This window comes from Amphibalanus amphitrite, unplaced genomic scaffold (assembly GCF_019059575.1).
Source record: "Amphibalanus amphitrite isolate SeventyFive unplaced genomic scaffold, NRLGWU_Aamphi_draft 001565F_arrow, whole genome shotgun sequence".
NCBI classification, from domain to species: Eukaryota; Metazoa; Arthropoda; class Thecostraca; order Balanomorpha; family Balanidae; genus Amphibalanus; species Amphibalanus amphitrite.
The window spans coordinates 45,210-54,901 of NW_024883058.1; the positions used below are offsets into that span (position 1 = coordinate 45,210).

Sequence of the window (9,692 nt, forward strand, 5' to 3'; positions counted from 1 at the left end):
TTTAATGGATCGAGATGCCCATGGGTAAGGTAAGGCACAAGACATATCCTTCGAAATAAAAGAACCCGGACTTTGGACTTTTTCACCAGACAGGTTCATATAAGGCTTTCACTCATATATTTGATCTATTACACACGGGGTGCATATAGTGATCGCTGTGTACGCAATTTCGACGATTTATAATCGTGCCAAAAAGTGCAAGCACGTTCAGAAATCAAATTCAGTGCAAAAACGGTGCACCAAGGCCAACAAAGGCCCAAGCTGCGGAGCGTCTGCTCGATCGAGCGTCACACAGTTTTATCCGTTATCGCCAATATCACAGCACCCTCGGTGACGTCATACCGAGAACAGTACCCCTTCTGACGTCACAGCTCCGCGGCGGCAGGAGATTCAGTCATTTCAAGTTGCAGCCCGGACGCACGGAGCTTCCTAGTTCCTACTGAGCAGAAACATCAGGAAGCACGAGTGGTTCATAACTGGGGATCCAAAGAGCGCACTCGGCTAGCGAAAAACCCCACAATGTCGATTTTAACATGGAACTGACAAATTTAAACATCAGAGTAGGCTAATAATAGACGGCGAAATACACTTCCGGAAACAAGAGCAGAATCACTGCTATTTTGACAGCGTGTAAATCGACAGAATTCGCATGATCCTCATCTGAGCGGGATTTAGCAAACGTACAACGGGACATCGCGTAAGGCGCTGTGTACACCTAAAGGCGATGTATACACCTAATACCAGCGTAAAATACTGTTCCATAATTATGCAATGGACTTCACCAAACACCCAACCAACTAAGCATAACCTAGCATCCTAATAAGCATAAAAATAAATATAACCCGCTATATTTAAACTATGCTTTACCCGGAATGCTAACACAAACCGTTATTTAAACACACCACCCGAAAATAAAATAACGTGTAAGACTCGCTTCTTAAGCGTATGCACCAAATAAAATACGCATCACCCCTTCTATTAGCTTCCAGCGATTAAAGCTTCGTCAGTCACTAGACCCTAAAATCAGTCACCCGTGCGTGTAAATGTGCGTATCTGTCTATCCCACAGTTTTCACCAATGGTTATAAATCACAGTAGCCTCTCATCCACAGCTAAACCCTTCGCATTCAATCGCCCCCGTGACTAGTCGTGAACTTGATGTCCCGTGTCACATCCTTCTGAAATACTGTCACAACAGCGGTGAGTCCGTTACGCAAAGATGGTGCCAGCTTTGCTAAACTAATCACCCCACTCTTGACACCACTAGTTTAAACGCTATCACCGCTTCGCGCTTTGTCGATGCCTCTTGACTCGGAAGAGGCTGCTTTGCACAGTTCGAATGTTTGTCTCGGAATGGTTCGTTACTTCGGTCTTCTTCGATATCACTAGTGTTCCCTCATCAACCCCTTGGCGGACTTACACCAGAAGCGACCAATCAGGACGCTTCATCCCCATCATCAGCCAATCAACGTCCGCCACGTTACACTATTCTGCCGGTCAAGGTAGCCTCTGGACGGACTTCGTCGTCCCCTCTTGCGTAGAAGGAAAGCAAATACTGACGTTTCCTTCACCTGGTGGCTTGCGTCTGGTATAAAACCGGCAATTCGAGGCACCCCGGCGTGAGATTCTACTGAGCTGCTGCCTGTCCGTCGTTCGGACGTGTTTCAGGCAACATGGTGTGAAGTTCGGTGCAGTTTCGGTGGCTGCTACACGGCGAAATGCGTCCTGCGGAAACCCTCGGCTGGAACGAAGAGAGCCAGACGGTCACGGGGCTGCAGAATATTGTGGAATTAAGGGGATCTTTACAATATATTCAAACCATACAGCGAGTTCCCTTGCTGAATCTACGGTCGTGCTAAGTTCCCGACAGGTGTCGCCTGTTGTACCCTCAAATATCCCAGCACTAGTAGCCATTTTATAGCAGAGCAGGCATGCCATCACCTTACCGAAATTGTCGAACGGACGTTTTTAAATCCTCCCATTCGTGAATTAGTATGACAAAAACAATCGCCCAACCTCAGTGCTGTAATCGCCCCTCCCCCGGCCCCTCCCGCCACCCTCCTTCCCCGCTCCCGGCCTCACCGATGCCGTGTAGCACGTCCTTGGCCTGCTGCTCGTCCAGCGCCTCGAACACGTGACAGTAGAAGAAGCGCGCCATGTTACACGACGTCTCACTGCCGACGATGGGAGAGAACAAGACGTCAGAATGGTGTAAAAGGGACAGTTTTGGCATTACGAGAACGACGTGGGAAGGGCACTACATAGAAGAGCGCTTATTCCGAGAGCGCCACGGCGTTCGAAGAGAGAGCAAATCAGTTAGCGCCGGGATCAGGAGTGTGGACACGAACAGTTCTGTATAAAGAGGTCGCTGCCCCAACTAGTGTCTGATGGTCGCTAACTCGACTTATTAACTGAAAGCCACCAACTCGGCTTCAGGTAACTGGCCACAGTCATTGAGACACTGACCGACCACAGGCTACTGATCGGATCAGGAAAGACCATCGACCCGGTCACAGGTCACAGGGGAATGACTGACCGACCAGGTCAGGTAACCGATCCAACGCCGGAAGGTCACTGACCCGGCCACGTAGGCGAAGTACCGGAGTCGGTCGTTGCGCCGTCCGCAGGAGGCGATCTCCGTGTAGCTGTGTTTCCGCACCACCTCTCCGGAGGCCCGGTCCACCAGTGTGACACCCATCTCGCCGAGCACTAGCTGCACCTGAGAACGACACCAGTGACATTAGTGCCACTAGCTTCAAACATATCAGCATCGTCACCACAGCCCAACAAGCACCTATCGGCAACATTAGATAAACACGGACTGGACAGATCAGTTCAGCTACCTGACAAATTAGGTAGCATTCTACTTAAGTAACTCAATAACTAATTCACTAACGAAGTCGGGTCCAACACAACTGCAACATACCTAAATCATATTGAAACAGAGTGGACACAATAATAGATTTCCATCTCGTTCAACACCACCAAACCCTCGTATCCTCTCTCGATCGTCTCTCCCCATCCCTCGTATCCTCCCATCATCCCATCATCCATATCCCATCCTCTCCCTCCCATCATCCTCACCTGTTGCGTCTGCGGCTGGTTCCTCAGCACATTCTCCACCCCCATCTCAATCACCGTCACGTCTCCTCTGTTCCCGACAAACCCCGCTCCCAGGTAGGTCACGGGCGCTCCGGCGCAGTAGGGCGCCTTCTCGTCGGGCGGTTCCGGATCGTCGGGCAGACGGTCGAGCCGGTCGGCAGAGGCGGCTAGCCGGCGCCGCTGCGCCGCCCGCGACTGGTAGGCGGCGGTCAGCTGGGCCAGGTCCAGGCGGAGAGACTCCAACAGCGGGATGGCCGGTGGGTAGAGGTCTCCCGTGGCAGAGTGACACTGCGGAAAGGCAGAGTGTGAGCGGGTGTGTAACGGTAACGAAGGGACGGGAGGGAGAGCGATAAATCAAACGATAGAGTCGTACCAGACGCGACAACAAAAGCCGACTCATGAACCCGACAAATCGAGATGATTATTATAAATTCCGGAAGCAATACTTCAAATACTTACTCGTCTCTACAAATCGTCGTCACACTTCGATTGGTTGCGTATGTGCAGGCGGAACCTCAAACGTAGTTAAACATCGATCGAACCTGACTCAGCTAATAACTCCCCCTCTCGAGTCTACACTCCACCCCCGCCTAGTTCCCCTTTCACCACCCTGACGCTGCAGTTCCACCGCAAGATCGAGTCTCCCCGACTTACCTTGACCACGCTGATGTAGATGGGCATGCCTTGGTAGAGTTTCAGCAGTGCCGAGACCCTGCCGCGGCGCATTCCGTAGCAGCACTCGGCATACAGCTCGTCCACTATATCACCGGGCTCGATATTGTCCTGTGGTCGGGGGGGGGGGGGGAGAGGCACACATGGTTGGTTGCGTAAGTACACATGCTACACATGATACTCTGTGGATCGTGGAAGGGTCGGGGCTAGCATGTGCGGTCCTTTTACACGTCGTTGGTCACCCAATTCGTTTAAGGTGTTGTGTGCCTAAGAAAACACTAGTATATGACTGGAATTAAGGTAACAGGCATAACAGAGCAAAGTTGGCAATAAATCAGAAGCTATGGAGACCACTTTATCGTCATTAGCGCTCACACAACTAAAGAACCTTCAAGGTCAACGGAGAATCGATACGTAATGGCCACCTCTTGTCCCGCCCTCTTTCCACACCCGTCCCAGCCCGCTCTCTCCCCGTCCGACGGCTACCACTGACCTCCTCGGCGGCCACCGAGTTGGGCTCCACGTCTACCACCAGTACCCGCGACTTGCAGAACCTGACGGCGGCGGACGAAAAGGGACGGGTTAGAGGTAAGGGTAAGGGAGAGGGAGGGTGTCAGTCAGTTCAGCTGAGAGTCCGTCGACACCCTCACGAAGCCTTATGTGTCCGGGATTCATGCATCTTACGGCCTGGAGCTGAACATTTCTGTGTTAAGTGAATGGAATTCGGAAACAATAAAGCCGATAATTACAAGATGAAAATAACCATGATGAAACCGCAATCACGTTATGCGTGACCCACAAAAGTGAGACAGCATAACCAGGCTTATCTATGCCAAGTGCCTCGTTTTCCAGCAAACTTCCCGGCTATTATTACCGTCACCCACCCGAATTTGACGCCGAGCCTCTCGCAGGGAACGAACTCGAAGCGCCGGTAGAGCGGCAGCAGCCAGGTCTCGTCCAGAAAACAGGCGTTACGCAGGTTCAATCTGTCGTGGAGAAGGTGGGTTGGGGGAGGGGGAAGGGAGGTGTCAGTACAGGTGCAAACAGTCTGCTCATAGTCATGACTCAGCGACGTCAAATGATGCGTGCGAGGGAGGGCGTTAATTTTGCCGGGACACTGCTGTTCGCGCGTGGTAGGTTGTAAAGGTTGATAAAATTACTGCGAAAGCACGATCGTACTCCAGTTGCGGGAAACCTGTAAACGCGTTTATGTTCCTGTATTCCCAATCCTAACTACGTTAGCTATGAGCTACCTCAACAGTAAACGAGAAACTAACGAACACGCATTATTAAAAAATGAAAGCGTACCAATACACACAAAGCATTGTTCAACACGTTTTTATTGTTTGTTTATTGGGGCTTAAGAGCGCGCCGACTACAAGGTCATTTTGCGCCAACACGTTTTTATAAACACCCAAACGACACCATTGTTGCAACATTCAGTTCAAGCTAGATTCCGTCTACTTGCACTGCAGTGAGGCGGTGAACTAGCGTGCAAATTTTTCCCTCACACGCTTCACATACGCGTACTTTAAAAAAAAAACGTTGTAACCTTGAGCACACTACGAACACAAAAACCTCACTCACTGCAGCATATGATTCACATCAGAGTCCATTCCATCATACAGGGCCCGACAGGCCGACAGTCCGAAACATTTCCTACATGCTGCAGCGAGCCCCCATACCACCGGCTGCGAGCCCTGCCTCTGCAGACACGGGGCTCAGTCCGAAACCCTGCACTCTCCGCAGCGGCGGCGGCGCATCGGGAAAGGTTCTCACGCTGCAGGGGTACGCGGTCACACGACGATTTGGCAACGGACAGGCCGCGGCTGCGCCGGAATGGAATTCGGAGCAGCTCTGGCCGAGCGAACGCTCGACAATCGGCATGTTTTAGAGGTAGCACAGCGGAGTTTTAGGACCTCAAGCGGGGGATTGGAGTTGGACACAGCCGATCCATGAGTAAAATGGTCGTAGCTGTACTGAATACGACCTCTTTCAATTTGATTTCAATAATATTAAGCGTGTTTGATGCTGGAAAAATGTCATGCAGGACATTTTAATCTTCACAAAAAGAAATAATGGCATAATAACCGTTTTTCTCACTTCTTTAGTATGCTTACCTTCACTTCTTTCGAATATCCCTTGCTTCGAACTCCCCCCCCCACGTCTCTACCCCACCCGCCCCTTTCCTCCATCCCCCACCGACTCCTCCTATCCATCTCATTCCCACCCCGACCCTCTCCCTCCCCCTCTCTGAACCACTCACCGGAATTTGATGAGTGACACCTGGCGCAGCAGAGACAGACAGATCTCTGCCAGGATCTCATGGCCGATCACAGAGTCACGCCGGTCGTACAGGGAAGACGCCCGCCCACAGCGGATCTGAACGAAGGAGGGGGAGGGGGGGGGGGTAACGTCGGTCGTATGGGGCAGACGCCCGCCCGCAGCGGATCTGAACGAAGGAGGGGGAAGGGAGGGGTCAAGTCGGTTATACAGTGCAGAGACCCGCCCGTAGCGGATCTGAACGAAAGGGGAGGGGTGGGGACTGGGGAGTCACGCAGAGTACTGACAGGTGAGAAGGGAAAGGTCAAGGTATGGTTACACGGAGAGCGTTGTGACGTATATGCGGGGGGGGAGATGTCGCTCGGTGGGGGGTGGGGGGAGTTGGAGTCCAAATGGGCACATAGGCGCGCACGGCCGGTCCCCTGACTGACTTCGCCTGGCTATGGCCTGCCACCAACCGCTATCATACCTGTCAGGAGGCCCATAAATGTCAAGCACCCGTCGCGCTTCGAACCCGGCCTGTTATAACCGGGACACGTGCTCTCACCACGCGGAGTCCAACGCTCTACTGACTGAGCTACGGGACCGGCTTGAAACGCATTGCAATGTATATCTTGAGTATTACCAAGCTTAGAATAAATTCGGTCGGCTCATACTATCAGAAGCACGCCTGTATATTTTATTAACTTTTTTGCGACACAAAAAAACGCACGATAAAATCAACATGAACCAACGGTAAACAACAATGCAAATGTCACGATCACGGACAAAAACTCCATGAGTGTCCACGATTGCTGACAGCTGTGCAGACTTAGTCCACCGACCTGTCTCCGGCCCGAGTTCGCAGCTGCGAGTGTGTCGAACAAAGACACACCTGACTCGACTGTGAGCTATAACCTGCGACCGTCCGACTCCCGGCGCTACAAACCACGCATTTCGAGGCAGCTCACAATACGGCGTTACGGTGGCAGCACAGGTCAACTATGCGTTACGGTGACACGGGGTATTGTTGGGCAGACAATGCAGCGGTGACGGCAGTAATTACGCAGGCAATCATTTTACGGTAGCTCCAGGCTGGAAACATTTAAAGAGCTTATGGACATGTCGACATATTCAATGATATTGACGGTCGGGATATCTTGCTAAAAGCAAGCACGCGGAAATAAAAATAAAATAAGGACGATACCGTGCCCAAGACCGTGCCTTTACGCCAGCGCTTATCTATGACCTCACCCCGATAAGTAGTTAGCTCCAAAGACCGTGACGGCAAACATCCGCTCCCATCATGACATTGAACACTCCTTTACACCACTGAACCTGTTTTACCACATTACCGACGCAAAATGCACCTCCTATGTAAGTTACAGACATAAGCTACATGAATTATAAGCAACATGCATATAAGTTACGTGGTAAGGTAGCGTGTTCCACATGAAAACATCCCACCTACCGTCCCAATTCATCACCGGAAGCCGACGTGCACTGCGGTCGGCGGCGCTACCCGTTCCCCTTCCAGCGCACCGAACCGAGACTAATGCGACCCGAGTGGGCAGACGGTAGACCGCAGTCTGTGGTCCTCACCGGACAGTTACCCGGGCTCTTTGTTTGGTTTGTCCATTTAACTGAACCACATTCAATTTCCGGTATGACGAACGGGGGAAAATAACCAAACTGTCGTAATTTAATGTAAGTGGCTCGGATATTCCCGAAGTGTAGCAAGAAACGCAGTTAATACCAGAAAAACATAAGTCACTAAGTCACGATGACAAAGGCCAGCAAGCATTACATTTTCGTAAGGAATGGTCAGATGTATGAGAGGCCATCTTATGATTACGTAGCCCGTTACGGGGACGTTTCGAACGGGAATGAATACACGAACTCCCGAGGTGTAACCTGCGGACCTTTCAGACTCAACTTTTTACGCCAATGCGCCGCTAATTGCATGCCCTGCAGGTCACCGAAGAAAGATCTACAGAAAGGTCCAAGAAAAGCCAAAGGAGGTCGAGGTTGATGGGAAATCGACTCTTACGATTGAGAACCATCGACCTACAATTCTACAGACTATATGGCAAGCCAGACGAAAGAAACTCCAATATCGAATCACGTACTCACCAGCGATTCAACGGGGACGTGCAGGCAGCGTTTGAAGAGCGCACACCGTATGAAGAGTCGGCCTCGGCCCTGCTGTGTGTGCACCCGCTGGCTCTTCTGGACGGCCTCCACGGCATGGTGGAAACTGGACGATACGCTGGCGACACGGGGAAAATGGGTGGTAAGAGAAAAGGGTGGTGGGTGGCAGAGACTTTGTAACGAAGTATACCTAAGTGAGAACATACCAGCTGACAAGGAAGCTCAATGCAAGGATGCCCATGAATAGCCTGTTCACCTCCTGGTAGGCTGACTCAGTAAGTCTCATGCATAATTGTGATAAACTAGCTTCTCTTCAAGGCTGAACTGTTTCCAACTTTCCCTCCTACATAATTTAGTGACCTTAGCCTGACTGACCTGTTCCTCTCCTGGTACACTGACTCCATCACAGACCAGTAGTCCTTCTTGGTGGCTCCAAATGGGGTGAACACAGGGCCCAGCAGACCTTCTCGGAATATCTTCTCCAGCACCTGTCGTAGAGAAATTAATGTTTTGGATGGGGAGCAAGAATTGATAAAAGGAAAAGGAAAAGTACTCAGTGCATTTTTCCCTTTCCTTCTTAAAAATAAAGCAAACCTTTAGTCCTTGCTCCACTTACCTCACAGAATGGAAGCATGGATGGGTGGTCATCCAGAATTTCATTGCGCTCTTGGGAGTCCTTTGTCAGTGTCAGCACGTAATCTGAAAACATGACATTTATGGGCTCAGCTGAAACATAAAATAAATGGGAAACTTTGTTATCAATTCATAATGTAAAAAAACATACAAAACAGGTTACACCAGTTGGTTGAATATGAGGAAGTCAATTTTATGGTGCGTTCGGAGAGGCACATTCCACATGGAATCCGTTGAATATTCCATGCGCGCAGAATATTTCCGGAGATTAGCTGTTCAGAGAGATACGCCTCCGAACGCGGCACGGGGAATATTCCCGGGGACGGTGAATATTCCATGCTCTCCGAACGCATGGTTAAAACATCCACAACTTACTTTTGAGCTCCTTTAGAAGAGGATGTGAAACAGACATAACTTCAAACCTTTTTTGATAGTACAGTCCTTTCAAAAGTCTGGCCAAGTAGTAGAACCATGAACTAAAAGGATTGGCAACACTTCAACCTTTCCATTTTGATTTAAATTTCAGTTTTGACTTTCGCTTCTGCTTCTGAGTTTTTCCACACTTGAGCAGAACAGTGGTAAGCGTAAAGTGAAAGGGTGTATCAATATCAAACTTGTCAAAAGCCAGCGTTCTAACCAATTTCGAATTTATAGAGAACAAGTTGAACCTCTCCCGCCATAGAAATTATCCGACCTATTCCCCTTGCCTATTCCCCACACTCCTCGCGCATTTTGTTTACGTGCAATTCGTTGCGTTGTTACAGTCAGCTGACTAAACACCACAATGTCACGAACGCACCATAAATTCACAAGTCTCCAAATCTAGAGATATTTTCAGAGCAGTGAGGGAGCTCCATCGGGACTATATGTTTT

The 9,692-nt window shown here is 50.2% G+C and overlaps 1 protein-coding gene across 1 annotated transcript; it reads right to left on the minus strand.

The window, feature by feature from the left end:
- Positions 1-100: 100 nt before the first annotated feature.
- LOC122373870 lies at positions 101-9,581 on the minus strand. The gene is made up of 12 exons (XM_043352266.1): positions 9,195-9,581; positions 8,803-8,885; positions 8,562-8,674; positions 8,169-8,304; positions 6,040-6,155; positions 4,658-4,759; positions 4,267-4,327; positions 3,756-3,884; positions 3,084-3,389; positions 2,579-2,718; positions 2,082-2,173; positions 101-1,740 (listed from the first exon to the last, which is right to left on the minus strand). The coding sequence occupies exons 1-12, from the start codon at positions 9,229-9,231 to the stop codon at positions 1,706-1,708; spliced, it is 1,350 nt and encodes a 449-aa protein (XP_043208201.1). The 5' UTR covers positions 9,232-9,581; the 3' UTR covers positions 101-1,705.
- Positions 9,582-9,692: the final 111 nt, after the last annotated feature.